The sequence below is a fragment of the Cygnus atratus genome, chromosome 24 (genome assembly GCF_013377495.2).
Source record: "Cygnus atratus isolate AKBS03 ecotype Queensland, Australia chromosome 24, CAtr_DNAZoo_HiC_assembly, whole genome shotgun sequence".
In the NCBI taxonomy this organism is placed as follows: Eukaryota; Metazoa; Chordata; class Aves; order Anseriformes; family Anatidae; genus Cygnus; species Cygnus atratus.
Window position 1 is genome coordinate 6,709,809 of NC_066385.1, and position 17,875 is coordinate 6,727,683.

Here is a 17,875-nt window from a genome sequence, read left to right on the forward strand (position 1 = left end):
CCCTACTTCCCACACATAGCACCAGGACCAGTGCTGAGGTGCTCTCCCTCCAGGGCTGGTTTCCCTACGTGCATCTGCCTGGGTGACTGCAAGAGGTGCAGGATCCATCCAGATCCAGAGAGGCCAGGAGGTGAGTGGTCTGAAACGCACACGAGTTAAGCAACCAGGCCCTTCGCAAAGTCTTGTTGAGTGCCAGCATCCTCTCCAAATGCCTGTAGCAGCCTGTTTTTAGCACTGCTGCTTTCCCGCACAGCAGGGTGGGGACTGCCCCAGTTCTGGGACACCCATGGGTGGGCAGCCAGCATCCCAGTGCATTGGGTGCAAAGTCGCATCCCCATAGACCTGCAGTGAGCTGGATTGACAGAGGCTGGCTGGTTGCTGGGAAATCACACCCATGCCATCCCATGCAACAACAAGCTTCGGAAACAGATTTATTGCTTTCAGTTGTGTTGCTTCTTTTGTGTGTGTTGCAGGTGTTTATGGGCTTCAGGGACACCCATTTCAGAGCTGCAGCAGCAGAGAGGAGGAGAGGACTCTAAACACAATGAGATATAATTCAGTACAGGCTGCATGCTCAACCCTGTGCAGTGCTGAGCACCCAGAGCCCAGTGCAGTGCAGTGGTGCTGCTCTGCACCAAGCAGGATCCAGGACTCTGGAGTGCTCACCATGAACACTGGGTGGTAATTAGAGCCAGGCCTGAATCAATCAATCACTTAAGTAAAAATGAGTGATCCCACCTGGTTGAGTGGGGCCACATCAGCACAAGAGATGGATCAGACCCTAAGCAGCATTTTGAACCATTGCTGTAGAATACATTAGCACCGTTTGTTGTATTGTTATGAATATTGTTTTCCTCTTGGAAGTCAGGAAGGGTCCAGCTGACTTCACTGGCATGCTCTTCAATGGGCTTCCTTCCGTGCACCTGTGCTTGGCAGCAGTGGTGAAATGCTGACTGTGCCCAAATTCTGGCTATATTCACCCTGACTTAACGGGCTGCTAAACGCCAGCCTTCACCCAGGGACTTGCTTGGCTGGGACCTTGGCAGGGGTTTGCATCCCTCTCCCCTGCCCTGGCCCATTCTGGGCTTTGTCAGCAGTGTGGGGACAGAGAAGGAAATCCAGGTGGGATGGGGAAAGCAGATAAGACCCCTGAACTAACAGCTCCCAGCTATCCCCAAATAACATCAGAGATGAAGAAGAAACATGGGCAGCCCTGAGGTCTCTGCACCTCGACACAGCCCTAAAAAAAAAAAAAAAAAAAAAAAAAAAAAAAAAAAAAAACTGGGAGAAGGCAAAACAAAAGCAAAGTCTTGGAAGTGCGAGCTTGGATCCAGCCCAGCCTCCACCACGCGGGAAAGTAAACCACCAGCCCTAGGGCTCTACATGGTTGTAAAAGGGTTTGCCAGCCCAAAACGTGCCCCAGGACAGGTCATGTCTGGTGGCCCCTGAGCCAGGAAGCCCTGATGCTCTGAGCGCTCACATTTGCTGAGGAGTTGGCCCTATAGTCGCCCTCTAAATATCTATACACACACACACACAATAATTGTATAGGAAATGGCTGAAATTTCTGAACAAGCAAGTCTGGAGAGCCAGTACCTGCTATTCCACCTGCTCCCTGTGCCTTCTCTGATCAGCTGTGGTTTCTGCTCATGACACCACGATTAAAGACTAGTTACTCACCCCATAGTGAGTGCAGGTGTTTAACTTTCAGTTCACCTTCCCTCGCTTGCAGTACTCGGCTCTTGTGGCTGGATGCTTGGACACTCAGGCTTTGCCTTGTTATCTATCAAACTGTTGTCAGCACATGCCTTCCTCATCCAGTTTGAAACATATTAGAGATTTTTTTAGCTTCCATAAATTTCCTTTGAGCCACTGGAGTATCTATAAACACTATAAACATGAATACTGTATAGTCTACTAAGAAAATATATATTTGTGTGTGTATTGAATATTCAGATTCATGCAACAAATACCCATGCAGCTGTACTGTATTACTGGTTAAATTTCACTGCATTATAAATATATTATAGGCCACAGCATAGTTGCTCCAGTTTTATATATAGATATATAAAAAAAGATGCTTTTTCCAACTAATTTTCAATGTGTCAGTGGAGGTGTCTTTGGTGATCCTGGAAACAGTGGTGATGGAAGTGTCATCTAAATAAATCAATAAAATCCAAGCGCTCGATTTATTTACTCATCCCTCCTGATGCCTAGCATAGAAAACTTAAGACTTAATAAATAATGTGCCGTCAGACTAATTATCCCTCCCCTGGGCCTCACACTGGCATACTGCAGTGGCTGAAACTATTGCAGCATGCAGCATTTTCAGTTATGAAACGCGAGCCTGGGTGATGCGTTCGCACTTGGCATTCCCAAGGCAGAAACCCAAGCCTTCAAATAATTGGGGTGGCCGGCAGCATGCCGCCCTCCCCAGCCCTGCCTGACCTTTCCCTGCTGCTGCCTGTGCCTGGAGCTGGCAGTGACCCAGCACTGGGGACAGAGCTGTGCCCAGCCGTGCCCCCAGCCAGCCGGGGAGCATTCCCTGCATCTCTGCTATTGCACAAACAGGAGCGGTGCTTGGCTCGACTAACTGCTCCACACCTTTGGAAACCCACAAGCCTGGGATGGGAGAAGGGAAACGAAATGGTTTGGTTTGGTTTTTCTGTTTGTTTGCTTTCACAAACACTTATTCGGTGTGGAAATCAAAGGTTAAAAGTCACTTACATAGCTATTGCTTCCCATGCAGAACCAAATATACACCGTAGAAAATACTGTATTGACTACAATGCAGAGCAGCACTCGATATCTGCAATTGTTCCATTTTAGCTTTAAATACATTATTAGGTTTTAGCAACTAGACATCAGTTAGCATTTTGGTGATATTCACATAGTTTGTGTTAGCTAGGGTGCAGTTGGCTGTCTTCAAGTTCTCCTCCCTAAAATCCTCATTGCTATTGTTTACACCTTCCTGAATCTCCATATAATCAGACTTACTAATGGTAGAGGCACTTCTGCTTTTCTTTAGGTCAGGGGAAGAGGGGATCTTTGGGCAGCTGGTTACTTGCAAATATTGAGCCTGCTCCTCTCCCTCCGTCTCCCGGTGGTAGAAGTAATTGAAGTTAGACACTATGACGGGCACTGGTAAGGCAATCGTTAATACGCCAGCGATGGCACACAAGGACCCCACAATTTTCCCCCCGATGGTTGTGGGGACCATGTCTCCGTAGCCAACAGTCGTCATGGAAACCACAGCCCACCAGAAGGCGTCGGGGATGCTTGGGAACTGGGACTCGCTCTCGTCGGCCTCTGCAAAGTAGACGGCACTGGAGAAGAGGATGACACCGATGAAGAGGAAAAATATCAAGAGGCCCAGCTCCCGCATGCTGGCCTTGAGAGTCTGCCCCAGGATCTGCAGCCCCTTGGAGTGCCGGGAGAGCTTGAAGATCCTGAAGACCCGCACCAAGCGGATGACTCGGAGGATGGCCAAGGACATGGCTTGCTGGCCTTGCTGACCATCCTCTGGCTTCTCGGCCAGCTCCGTCCCTAAGGTGATGAAATAGGGAATGATGGCTACAATGTCTATAATGTTCATGATGTTGGTAAAAAATCCAGCCTTGCTGGGGCAGGCAAAAAACCTCACCAAGAACTCAAAGGAGAACCAGATGATGCAAAGTGTCTCTACGATGAAGAAGGGGTCTGTGAAAGAGGTCGACTGCTGGTACCCCATGCTGCTGTTGGAATAAGGGGGATGGCTCAGCCCGCTGCCATGCATGTCTTCATTCTCATCACGAAAAATGGGCAATGTTTCCAGGCAAAAGCTCACAATGGAGATTAAAATCACCATGACGGAGACAATAGCTATAATCCTGGCAGGGCCTGAGCTCTCGGGGTACTCGAAGAGCAACCATACTTGTCTCTGAAACTCATTCTCCGGCAGTGGTCTTTCCTCTTCTTTGATGTAGCCTTCATCCTCCCGAAACATTTCCATTGCTTCTTCCCCCAGTTCATAGAAACGAATCTCCTCTGAGAAGATGTCCAAGGGCACATTAACTGGCCTCCGCAACCTCCCGCCAGACTGATAATAGTACAAAATCGCGTCGAAGCTGGGTCTGTTCCGGTCAAAGAAATACTCATTCCTGAGAGGGTCAAAATATCTCATTCTCTTTTTAGGATCCCCTAGCAAGGTCTCTGGAAACTGGGCTAGTGTCTTGAGCTGAGTCTCAAAACGCAGCCCTGAGATGTTAATGACCACCCTCTCGCAGCATTCATGGTCCGTCTCAGGGTTGTATGTGTCCTGCGGGTGACCGGGAAGAGCTGCAGCCTCGTCTGCAGGATCTCCGGTAGCAACTGTCATACTGGGGTTTAAAAGAAATCCTTATGCTAAACTCTTCCGAGTGCCCGGTGGTGGGATCGGACTCAGGGCACGGCTACTATCCTGCAGAAGGACAGGTACGTAGGTTTGGAAGTGTCTCATGAAAAACGAAGGGATGTTAAAATAAAAGAAAATAAAAAAGGAAAGAAAATTGCCCCTGCTGAGAAAGAGAGAGATGAAATAAAGTTGGGGGGAGGAGAGCAGCTCCCTGCACTAGCATGTCTACCACCTTCCTCAAGGGGTTAATTTGCCTTCTCTGGGACAGAGTTCAGAACTCCCATCTAAACCAATTAGGTGGAAGAGAGAAAACACCTGAGGAACCTTCATCTATTCACAAACAGTGTGAAAAACTGGCATTGGCAAAACAGAACATTTTTGACTAAAAAGAAAATTTTAATTAAAAAAAAAAAAAAAAAGAGGGAAGGGAAGGAAAGGAAGAAAAAACCCATCCAGCCCTACACTGGCAAGGGGACCCGCAGGGCGCCCGGCAGAGGCAGCACGGGCTCAGCTCATTTCCAGGCATGCAGCTAAGGGTTAACATTCAACCATGCGATAGCAGACAATCCGGCACTACCCTCCAGGAAAGCCCTAACCGCTCTGATTTAAGTTCAGCACCTTCCCCATCCTCCTGCCCTCGCCATAAAGCCACGGGATGCCACGCTGCCCGCCCTGCTCACCGCCGACCTGGGCTTTGCGGCTGCCTGAATTTCGGTACAAGCTGCCCCGCGGACCACTGCAGTCCCCCTCCTCGACCGCTGGCATCCCGGCTTCTGTCATTCTCTGCAAAGCACCATGGCACACAGAAAACAAATCACATTACCTGGAGAAGCCAAATCTTAGTGTCTCTTAGTAAGACCGATTATCTGACCCTTGGGGAAATCCTAGAGAGAAATAGAGGCTTCCAAGATCCCCATAATTTCCTCTCTCTTCAAAGTTAAAAATAATGGTGAGTCATCGTAGAAAAGGAGAAGGGACATAAAAGGGGTGAGATTCCCAGATGGAAGTCAGATCTTGTAATGGTTTGGACTGGAGAGAGAGAGAGAGAGAAAGAGAGACAGAGGGACAGAGTCTTCTCAGTAGCTGTTGCAGGTCTGCACTTCAGGGCAGATGAGCATCTGTCTGATGTCTTCAGTACAGCGTTGAGAAGATGCTAAGCTCAGCAAAACCTGATGTCCCCAGTGTCCTCAGGAGGTGTGGCATTGCCTGGAAAAAACAGTGAGAAGGTAGAAAGCTGCCGGGGGCTTGGAAGGATCATCTGCAAAGCCCTGGCTCCTCCAGGCAGCCCTTTTTCCTCCCTGCGAGCTGTTTTCCCAGCGCCTCACTAACCTGCACTGCAACACGAGATGAGGGTGAGAGCGCGCTAGCGGCAAGGTGGAAAAAAAACAGAGCCCCATCCCCTCCGCTCCGGCTCAAGGCGGCGGGGCCGGGCCGCCCGCGGGAGCCGATGCCAGCGCAGGGGAGGAGGCAGCGGGTGGAGGGGGAGCGACGCAGCCCCCGGCCACGACGGATGCTCTGCAACGCCTCGCCGAGCACCCGGGAACTGGTGGTCCCTACGCCATCGCGCCACCTTCCCGGGTAGTTCGGGATGCTCTGGTGTCATCTGTGAGACCAAACCCTCTGCCGGTCCCTGTCTGGCCCCCCCCCAAGGCCATCTGTTCCCCCAGTAGCAGGTGAGGAGCCCCAAGCATCTCCGGCCATAGGACCCGCGCGACCTGCATCCGCCCTCTTCCCATCCTCCCGAAAGCCAGCCCCCGGCCGACCCACCCCCCTTGGGAATTCGACTCCGGTGGGCAAAATTTCTCATGGGGATGCTGAGGCTCCGATCCCTGGTCAGCGCCGGCTCATCAGCCTCCCTGCTCCTAAATTAGATCATCCTGCACTGCCCCACACCACGGGATGCTCAAGCCTTCGCAGTCCAACCAAACTCTCATTTTCCCTTTTTTTTTTTTTCCTCTCCCAAAGAAAAAATCCTCTAACCTCCCTTCTTCAGCTCCAACTCGACTTGTCTACTTTGAGCCAGGATTACAGAACCGGGTAGGGGAGGCAGGTGGAAAATAACCCCGTGAACTGAGCCTCCTTGGCAAAGATTTCATTCTCCTCTGGGCCATTTACGCCTGTTGGTTTCTCTCTTTATCACCCCAGGTGCAGATATTGCTGCAGATCCCTCTTTTCTTGGAAATTTCCCCTTCCTGTGGAACCCTCCTCTCCCTTCTCTTTATGCACTAGAAAAAATAGTACAATCCTGACAAGGCTTGCAGCATTCAATGGCTTCGCTTAACCCTTTTCTGCCAGGCCCAGAGGAGAGGAGGTTGCATTTGTCCCAGTTTTTCTCCTTTTCCTGCATTTTCTCCCCACCAGCTCACTCTGAAGTTCTGCTGGGTTTGACCTTCCCTGGCTCCTCTGAGCACCATGCCAAAACACTGCATACACCAGGTGTCTGCTGCTGCCAAAATATCAGGCAGTCACAAGCCCCCATCTCACCAAAAATCAACCAATCTTGATCATTTTTTTTAATACAGTTTTTCTCCTGCCCCTAAATTCTCTCCTCCCCTTTCTCCCAGCCCAAAACAACCCAAGTTTCTTCAGCAGTACAGACATTTTCTCATTTTTAAACATGTTGATTTTTATTTGGCATGAGGTCTGGGCTCCTCTCTCTGAGCCCAAACCCAAGTGGTGGTGGTTGGTGCTTATCTGAGATGGTTACAGCATCATCTAGCTTGACATCACAGATTCCAGTGCTGTTTCTGCTACTTTCTCCCCACCGCATGCTGTCCTGGCTCCCTTTGCTCAGAGGCAAACACCTCTGCCACCTCTCCAAGCATCTCTGAGTTTATTTCATGCAAATCTGGGGGCTGCAGGGGCAAGAAGGAGATGAAGAGGAAGATTTGCCAAAAGACCCCAATTTTTCACTGCATACACAAACCCAGGATCACTGCAGACATGAGCCATGGCTATCTTTCAGAGGGTTGGGATTTTGGATGTCAGAGATCCTCGAGGACAAGGTCATGTTTGCTTTCCCTTTAGCGACCGAAAACACAAAGCCTCCATTTTCACAGTTTGTGGCAAGCTGCTATTTAAGCAGGGACAACGGGGAGGAAGGGGAGGGGGAGGGAGGGGGAGAAAAAGGCACCAACTTACAATTGGCTCTGCAGTCAGGCATGCAGCGAATGCACAAGCAGCCGCGCTCTGCTCCGCTCCGCTGACAGCACCCTCACCTGCGCCGCTGGCCCTGAAACTTGCCCCAGGCTCCCAGGAACAAACCTCCAAAGGCAGCAGAGCTTCTCAATGAATATTCATAAGATTAATATGAGCATCTCTCCCCCCCTCCCTCCTCCCAAGCAAGAGACCTAGATTTCAACCACTGGGAAATAATCATATCCCTGGGTGCGCGATGCTGCTGCTCTGATGTGCGGCTCCAATCCATGCCGTGCTCTCGGTTATAGCCTGCATCTGCTTGGGGGGATCTGGGACTGGAGAACCAGCAGCTCCACGCACCTTTAGGGAAGGTGATGGGGCAGGATCAGACTCAGGGGGGCATGGTGCCGTTGGCTGGGGTTGAAGATGGATTGCTGTCCCTGGGTGCAAGGCTCCCCAGCTGCTCCAGCCCAGCTGCTTGCACAGCATCTCATGGGGCACATACAGCCTCGGATGAGCCGTGCACCCACACCCGGAAACCTCATTCCCTCTTCTCTTCTCCATCACCCTTAAAGCAGTAATTTTATATCACTTCACATTTGCAGACCTTCTCCCTGCACACAGAGGCATCTTCCATTCCTAAAGGAGGGAGATGGGCAAGAACATACAAACTTGCCATAAAAGACTTATGGCTCAGTCACTGCATTAGGGCATGAGGGGGATGCACGGGAGATGCTTGGACCACTCCACCATTACCATCCAAGGAGAGCACTAGGGCAGCAACAAGTACCGCAAAATGCCTGGCATCCAGCAAATATAAGCACTGGAGGAGTTGATGGAAACAGTTCCATTCCCATATGCAGCAGTCAGATTTGCAAGCGCCTGCCAGTGCTGGAGGCGATCACCCCAGGACACCAATCCAAGGTGTGCTTGGATCACCCTGAAAGTCCAAGAAAATCAATGCTAAGAATGATGCCCAGTCAGAGGAATGTGGGGACTTGGAGGGCCTAACCATATGATTTTAGCTCTCTGGGGCACCAGGAGCAGCAGGTGGCACAGGGCCAGATACTGGGTGCATCACTGGGGTGCAAGGGGGATGCTATCATCCGCTGCTCCTCCCAAGGCCCCTCCTGACCTCTTCTCGCCTTTCAGAAACAAAGATATACTTCCCTATTCCCAGCCAGATCCCAGAGTTGGAAATGAATTTCTAATTCCATGGCAAAATAGGGAATCCTTCTCTCCCTGCCATGAACAGTCCTTGTACATAAGGGTTTTTTTATTGTGTGCATCCTGCTGGGTATGAGGCTACTCTGGAAGAAGGTTTTTAAAATTTTGTGTGCATTGTTTCAGTCTTTTCTGAAGGTAGAACTGCCATAGCAGGGTAGGCTGGATCCAGAAAATGATTTGCCCAAGGCTAGCACTTATGCAATATGCAGAAACTGAGGCTGAACAATTCAAGTGAAGCTGATTTTATAACTTGTTATTCCTTCTTCTGCCTTGCAAAGGTTTTGCAAAACCAGTGGGATTTTTCATATAAGCAGAACTGTCTCCTTACAAAGAGACTGAATCCTGTCCCTAGCAAATCAGGGAAATTTCTCTGAATTGAGTGATGCTCTCTGATTTACTATCCTAATTGTGGAGCTATTATTATAATGTGTATGTCTGCACCCGCCTCTCTCCACTACGCTGTCAATTTGAGAAGTAACCTAGCATTTCAGAGAATTCAGCAAGCTGATACACTGCACCCACTAGACTGTTTTACATGCATTTCAATATTTCAATGGCTGATACCTTTGCATTAATATTGTAACAAAACAAAAACTAAAAAAAAAAAAAAAAAAAGTCTCTTCTGGATTATTTCTTTTATCCGAATGTATTTATACCCTTCCTAACTTAAAAACTTACCTCTAAAAAAAAAAAAAAAAAAGTTTAAGTCTTTTAGCTGTGTGTAAGAGGGCTGGGCATCAGAGTACTGGGGACAATTTCTGTCTGCACCATTCCAGCTGGAGCTTTCCTGTGTGACTTGGGCTGGTCACCTGGTGTGAGGATGTCCCAGGAGATCGGTGCCCAGGTCCCATCAGGAAGCAGAGGAGCTCCGCCTGATTTGTAGCCTTGAGTCCCAGGGGAGCCCCTGCCATTATGCTAAGGGCTCTTCAGACATTATATCTATGGAAAAGTGCAGTTTGAAGGCAGCCCACACCACATAAACAACAAAAAATTCCTCCCCTGCGAGGCTCCCCTCCAAAAACAGACAAAACCTGAAAATTTCCAAACATTTACTCCTATACTCCTAACTCCTTTCTCCCTTTTTCCCTTACTGCACCATGCGGCGGGTTTGGGGATGCTTGGTGATGTTTTAAGGCAATGGCTGCAGCAGCGAACATGAAACCCACAGGGTGGGATGTCCCCAGGTCTGACTTCATCTAGGGCAGTGAAATTCAAGCCCCAGCACTACACCGTGTGACTGGCATTTCCCCACGCTGCCCTAAGCCAAACTACTCCCTCAACCCCTCCTGGGGGGTGGTGAGAGAAGCTCACAGACCCTGTCCCACCACCTCCACATGTCCCTGGACAATGGCATATCCCTGTGGTGTCCTTCCTGGGGACCTCCAGACACCTTCTGCAAGGTCAGAGGGTCTTTGAGGGACCTCAGCAGCCGTGCTGATCTGGACCATGGCTTGTCCATGTGTATGAGCATCACTGGGCTCCTGCAGTCCTGAGCAGAGCAGGTTGGCCAGGGCATTGAGCAGATCTGAGCCTCCATGGGGAAGTGTCCCATGTCATTTTAGGAGCTGTGAAAACTATAAGTGGCTTCCCCAGACTGAGTCACCCTCCAGAGAAAGCATCCCACCTCCTGCCTGCTGAGGCCATCAGAGCAGGGTGCATGCTCTCATACAGAGCCCCCAGTGTTGAGAACCCACGCATCAATGCGTTGTGGCAAATGGAGACACGGAGAGCTGTCAGCAGCCCCGGTGTTGTGGCCTGGTGTCAGAAAATGGAGGCAGCCAGGGAGCAATGTGTCACAGACAGGTGGAGCACACTTTGCTTTTCTGTAGCTGCTGCTGGTGGTGAGTCCTGAAATATAATGAGAGAGGTTGGAGCAGCTCCCCTCATCTGGGGATATGGGGGGAAGTCAGGAATGGTCTGAGGTAACACAGGAAAGGAGGAACAGACCAAAAAGAGATGTTTGGCTCTGCAGGACCTTGGAAGATCTCCTTGTCCATGGGAAGATTGGGTCCCTGGGAAGGTGTCCCTACCCTGTGAAGATCGGGTCCCTGGGAAGGTGTCCCTACCCTGTGAAGATCTCCTGGTCTTTAGGAAAGTGCACCATGGCCCAAGGGAAGACAGCCAGTATTGCCTGTCTGCAAGTTAAGTTATTCTCCCTCTGAATTTCTCCAAGGTGTTTTCCATAATAAAATGCACGATTATTTTAAAAAAATAACTCCTTTGGATTCTACCCTGAATGTTTTTTTGATTGAAACTGTTGAGCTGCAGCACCTTTGCCTCCAAAGATGCCCCATCAGCATGGATATTATGCCTGGAGAGGAGCCGGCAGTGGTTGCAATGCCCAGGCACTGTTCATTGAAAAAAAACAAACACATTTTGCCTGACCAAAAAACAGTAAAGAACTTCAGTTCTTGAGGGCTTTGGAGCTCACTGAGATTGTGAATATTTCATGCCATGCTGCCACTCACTGCAGGAGAGCTAATGGACCCATGGCCTTTCAGTGCGGCTTGGTGGGCAGGGCTGGCATGGGGCGAGCAGCTGCTCCAGCCACTCCAGTTAAAAGGCTCTCACAGATGCTTTATTTTACTTGCACAAACAAAAAGGACAGGGCAAGCCAAATTAGTGAGCAGAAAGGAAATCAATAACCTCCTTCGAACCAGGCATCAGTGCTTTCATCTCTGGAAAGGAATCCCTCCTGCTTGCAAGCCCACTTCTCACTCCCTATGCTCGCCTGTGTATAAAACCCCTCATCCCTCCCTGGGGCTGGGACTTTATTAGAGGCGTCAGCTGAGCCCCTGTGTTCCCCTGAGCTGTCTGGGGGCAACTGAGGGGACTCAGCTGCATCCTTGCATCCTCTGACTCCTTCCAAACACAGTGAGAAGTAGAGCTGCTACAGGGCTATAGGTCTCCATAGCTGCTTTTACCTGTGATGCTGATGGAAAGCCAGCTTTGACAAACACCAGAGCTCCCCGTGTGACTCCGTAGAATATGGAGGAGAGGTGATGAGTTTTCCTACTCTTTTCATTTTCTCTCCAATGATTAATTTTCCTTAGGCCTGAACCAGGTCATTCCCATCTGCCCAAAGGTGTATCTTTCCTCCTCCAGTTTTGGGAAAGGAGATTCTCACACAAAAAAAAAAAAAATAAAAAAAAAAGGCAGAGAAATAGGGCCAAATGTTGAAAACTTCTGAGCTTAGAGAGTAAGACTAAGGGAAGATGAAAGAAACCTCCAGTGGAGATGGCAAACACCTGCAGACAGATTACCTTTGTCTTGGGGCAAGTGGGTAGGTGACCTTGGGGTCTCTTTTACACTGAATAATGGGGCACGTCCTTTTAGCCACCAGTCCTGGGATTGGTTTCCCGTGCAGATGATGGAGAACATCATGTGCATGTTACCAGATGGGTGACAGAATCTCCCATCAGAGGACAGATAGGAGAAGATGTTCTTTTTAGACTTAATGGGTCTCACTCTAAGCATCTGCTGGTGCTGGTGGGGACCAAGAGGTGCTGAAGGTCAGATCCAAGCCCTGTGGAGAGGGGTGATACACTACTGTCACCCCAAAAGTTCATCCCATGGGTGGCCTGTACTCACACCACTGGCACAAATCCTGCTCTGCTGGGTCCCACTGTGGTCTCTGCTATCCCCGTTCTTCTGTTTTCTGCCCAGTGAGGCGCTGCCGTAGCAGTGCATCCACATACAAGTGCTGCATAAAGTCTGTGTGCCTCCCTGTCTGTATGTCAATCCATGCTCTGCTGTGGGTACTGAGAGGTGCCACTGGCATGGCCACAAGCAATCCTCCCCAGGAAGCGGTGGGATTGCAAAACAGGCAGCAGGAAAAGTGCTCTGTGAGGATCATTTGCATCCTCTCGTCCTCCCACAGGAGGAGGATGCTGCAGAGAAGAGGTGTGGGCTGGGGATGCTCAGGCTGGGGAGTGCCTTCCGCAGGGCCTCAGGCCGTGGGCAGGGTGGCAGAGTGGGCAGGATGGTAGCTTCAGCCAGGAGAGGGCACTGCGTGGCACGGCACAAAGCCGGGCCGTGCCAAATCGTGGGCTGGGCCAACTTAAAGGCCGTGCCAGACCGTGAGCCTTGCCAAACCAGGGGCTGTGCCAAGCTGCCGGCCCTACCGGGTGGTGAGCCATGCCAAATGGTGAGCCGTGCCAAGTGTGGGCCGTGCCAGCCTGGGGGCCACGCTGGGTCATGAGCTGTGCCAAACTGGGGAGCGTGCCAGATCACAAGCCGTGCCAAATCCCGCACTGTGCCAGCCCCCTCTGCCTTGGTTCCCAACATCATGTTAAGCAGCCAGCAGCCAGCAGCTTCCAGCCCCAACCTGCATGTCCCTGCCACCAGTGTGGCTCCGTCCCTGTGGGGTCCCTGCTGGAAAGAGCCATGACAGGGTGGAAAAGTCCTAGAAGAAACAGGGAGCTTAGGTAGAAATTCATCATTTTATCACCGTCACCCTGCTCCTGGGAGATGCTGGGGATGTCCCCTCGCAGTGACATTGACCTGGCCCTGCAGGCCCATCCCCAGTTGATCCAGCAGCTCCAGGTGGTTCAGGGAGGTGACAGCCACAGGGACATCGGGGAGGAGGTGCCGTATCCAAGGGGGCAGTGGCAGAGCCTCGTCTGACCCTCAGCTGCCCTTGCCTTGAGCACCGCTGCCCTGCAGCATCCTCTTCTGTCACCTTGCTGCTGTATTTACTATTTCTTCCTCTCCCACCCCCTCTTTTGTGATGAGACAGACTTCCCCGTTTCTATGGAAACCCTCCTCCTCTCCCCTCATGTCTTCAAAGAGGTTTTCAGCTGCTTCTTTAGAAAAGAGCTATTTTTAGCCCCGGCTTCCCCTGCTCCCCCTCCCCACCCTCTGCTCTCAGCACACACTTTTCTGAATGAGCTGCACCCACCCGGCTGCCACCAAGCACCCATGGGTGCCACATAGCTGGTGAAAGAGCTGCTTATGTTCAGGTCCATAGCCCAGATCCTGTCATTTCCCTTGATTTTTTATTTATTTATTTATTTATTTATTTATTTTCTGGGGTATGGAAATAAAGGAAAAGCTTCTGTTCTGCAGAAAGGTCCCAGAAGCATCTGCAGTCTGCACTGTTCCACTGCCAGGTCCTTGTTTAAGAGGATCAACAATATCCTTTGGGACAAGCAGAGTCCATCCGCTGTCACTGGCTTCCACAGTTGAGCAAGGTGTGAGCACCAGACAGGAGGGGCTTCCAGATAGGTCCTTTCAAAGCCTGCCTGGACAGGCTGCCCTGAGGCATGCAGGACAAGGGGTCAATCTGAGATCACCACCACTGAAATCTCTGGGGGCTACCTCCTCCCAAATCAAGCTGTGCCATTGCATATGTTGGCATCTTCATCCTGTCCATGATCCCGTTTTTTGCTGATGAGACATGCACACCTGCATCTGCCTCGGTGAGCAGAAGGTGAATTCTACTTTTGCACTTCAATCGCATTAAAAATACAGAAACACTGCCTAAAGCCTTGGTGCTGGAGGAGCATGGTGATGTCCGAGGAGCTGCCCTGAGCTGAAGCATGGGTAGAAGAAATTCAAGAGTCTGTCAAGAAAATAAATAGTAACAAATGGCCAGGTCCAGATGGTCTTAAGCAGAGATTTCCATGCAGGATATGATAATCCTAGCAATCCCATGGGTAAACCTGACAGAAGAAGGATGGCCAGTGAGGCCTTGCAGGAAGAAACCATGCTTCACCGGTCGGAATAGAAAGGAAAATCTTTTTGGATATTAACATCTGTTTAAAAGATAGGAAGTGATGTATCAAATCTGAGGTGTCCTTAGGAAGGTATGGTTTGGCGAGAGAGGAAGTGTCCTGAAGAAGACTCCAGCATCCTGGAAAAGTCACATCTGGGAGAGCTGGATGATCCAGCTGGGAAACGGAGAGAAGGAAAGGGATATGACACAGGTCACTAAAATCCTGAACCATCGTGAATGATTACAGAAATGATAACAGAAAAAGTAAAAGACAGAGAGAAATTTCCAAGCAGCAAATGTAAAGGCAGCACATGAAGTTGTTTCCCACATAGCTTCAGTGTGCAAAGCTGCTGGAGGCAGCCGGGGTTCAGCTGCCCGACCTTCAGGTCCCAGGCCTGAACACCAAGCTTGGCTTGGGGTGTTACTGCCACAGTGGCATTTACCTTCTGCCCTTCATAACCTCCACAGAGGAAGCAGGGACATCCATCCTGTTGTCACACCATGCCCCTTTCCATGGCCTGTGTGTTCCTCCTGGCTCCTGCAAAAGCCACGCTGGTAAAGAAAGTCCAGCCTGGGGGACCTGGCTGTCAGCACCGACTATCTCCAGACCCTCTGCAGCTCAGGTGCAAGGTCTTCTCCATGCAGTCCGTCAGCCCAAGTAGTGGTGTGGACTGGAAATTCTGCATAACCCATGATGTCTGGGCATGTGCCTCAATTCAAGGGTCACCCCTGGGTCCTGTGATGTCTTGGGTATGGACACATCACCCTCTGCACATCAGAGGTGTTGTGGCAAGTGCCTTGTGCTGCTTTTCATGTAAACCCAGGTGGCACGTGCCAGACATGGGTCCTGTCCTTTCTCCAAGGATGTTTGGGCTGATGGTATTCATGCCACCTTTCACATCTCATACTTTAAGACATCCTGTTTTTCACGCTTGCTTAAGCACCACGCTGGTTAACCACACAATGACTGAATCCGGCAGCTAGAAGCACCACAGCCCTCAGGGGAGCTGACACAGAAAGGAACAAATCAACGTCAGGGCAGGAGGAGATGTACCAAGGGCTGCTAAACCCACGGCCTGTCTCTGAGCATCCCCAAACAGAGGCTGCTTCCTCCTGGCTTTCAACCTCCTGCTGCTGCTGGCTCTGGCTGGGAACTGGTTTGGTCCCACACAGAACAGCCACTGGGAGACAATTTGGAAACAGTTGCCCTGAAGTTGGTACAAAGTGATTTTGCTCATCAGCTTGGCTCACCACCATCACCACCACCACCACCACCACCCAGCTCACCAGCAGCCCTGGTGCTGACAGCAGACCAAGAGAGTGAAGAAAGGCAAAACCACACAAAACCAAAAAAGCTGAACACTGCTTTTCAAGGATCCTGCACAACTGCAGAAGTCAAAGCTATCAGGCAAGGTGAGGGCAGAGCTCAGACCCCACTGGAGAGCCCTGTGCCGCTCCATGCAGACAGGGAGGCCAGCAGGGTCAGACAATGATTTGTAAAACTGAAGACTTCAAAGTTCTCCTTCATTGCTGAGTTCCCCTGGTCCAATCCTGCTGCTCTGCTCCCAGCCCTGACCATCAGTTTGGAGCCTTGTACAGGGTCTGCCAGGGTTTCAGTGTCAAGAATGGGATTTGCAAAAACACCCAGCACTTGGGATAAAAACCTGAGAGACTGCAGGAGCCCTCGCATTCCCAGCTCAGCAGTGAAGTAAAATAAAATCCCTCTTGCAGGGGCCCTTGGGTTTTGGGATGCAACACAGCAGAGTTTGCATCTGCAATTCAACTCGTGCTGACACCATCTCTGATAATTGATGTAGGGGACCCCTCTGGCAATTTGGGTCCTGAACCAGACCCAGCCTTTCCCACACTTTCCTGGCTCACATCACCCATCCTAAATCTCAGCATGGGTTTCAGCTGCGCCATGGCTCTACTTGCTTTATGGCATCCAGATGTTTACCCCAAAGCAGGAATGTGCCCTCTTGCTTTTTAAATTGAATCTGTGAATACCAGAGGCAGGTGATTTAAAAGCGAAAAGAACCCAAAAAGTCTCCAGGTCTTCACTGTTCCAGGAAGCCCGCTTCCCACCAGTCTCTAATTGCTTGCAGATTGCCCAAGTGTGGAAGTGAGACTGCTTCCAGCTGCTGCAGATTAAATGCAGCTTGTAAAATCATAATTTATTTTTCCATTCCCCTCTCACTCTTCGATATTTTTAAGACAACTGGTAACCTAAAAAAGCTCTTACATTGCATGGCCAAACTCGCTTTTGGGTGCAGCCCAAAGACGTGGTAGAAAGCCAAGGTCAATGTTTTCATATGAGCTTCAAGCCTCATTTGTTGAGATCCCCGTCTGCGATTAGGATGAGTGGTTCAGTGCCTCCACTTGCATTGGCTTTGCCAAAACATCACCAGTGACATCCCTTTGTGTGACATTTAAAATCAAAATTTCAAGTCTTTGCCTGGAGTGACATCATTCTAAGAAGAGAGCACAACTCTTCAGAAGGCTAGTGAGGATGCTGGAAATATTCAGATTTTACTCCAAGATTTTGTTTCTCCAACACAGTGAATTTTATTCCTGAGAACCACAGTAAATTTCAGATTATTTCATTATGAAAAATGAGTCGTGAGTTCGTCCAGGGAATGTATCTCAGACCTTATCCTTGCCCCACTCTTTGTAACCTGAATGTCTCCCCTCTGCTCCATCTAATTTTCAAACCCCTTTGTTACACATGCAGAACACTGACCCCATGCTCCAAGGTATGTTTTAGCTATTTTATTGAACTTTGTGTATGAAATAACAGTTTTAAGTTCTAATGAAAAACATTAAAAAAATAAATTCAACATCAGGTAAAAAAAATCACGCAACCAAAAAAAATCACTCGTGTTTACTGGTAACTGAACACAAGACCCATGGCGCAGTGGAGGTCACCAGAACAACGGGATGCATTGGCTTGTTTTAGCATCAGACCAGTATCAACAGAACAAGTTGAAACAAGTGAAACACAGCTCACTGGCCAAACCAAAATAAAAAAGAAATCAGAGCAACAAGACTGCACTTTACGTCTCCAGTCAAAAATTGCATTGTTTCTGTGGTACCTGATTACTCAGGATTTAGCCTCCTTGCAGAGAAGGCTGCTTGGTTTTTCAGTCTGATGCACTGAATTTCACAAGGCAATATTTCACTGTTCAAATATATCCACATGTGTTCCTGCTGAAACAGTCACGGAGACCTTTCAGTACCACCCAAATCACACACAGCCCAGTGACGTGCACACAGACAAGGGAAAGCAAAGTCAAAATTATATCCAGCCATCTCAGTCCCAGGAAGAAACCATGAAAATAAATTGAATAGTAAATGATGGGAAATTAATAAATGAGGACCTCCTCCTGTGTTGGAGTCAGGCTGCAGTCAGTCAGGCTGCAGCG

At 49.8% G+C, this 17,875-nt stretch overlaps 1 protein-coding gene across 1 annotated transcript; it reads right to left on the bottom strand.

The window, feature by feature from the left end:
• Nucleotides 1–2,857: 2,857 nt before the first annotated feature.
• On the bottom strand, nucleotides 2,858–4,366 carry KCNA2 (potassium voltage-gated channel subfamily A member 2). The gene has a single exon (XM_035570610.1). The coding sequence runs from the start codon at nucleotides 4,355–4,357 to the stop codon at nucleotides 2,858–2,860; it is 1,500 nt and encodes a 499-aa protein (XP_035426503.1). The 5' UTR covers nucleotides 4,358–4,366.
• Between the last annotated feature and the right edge of the window lie 13,509 nt (nucleotides 4,367–17,875).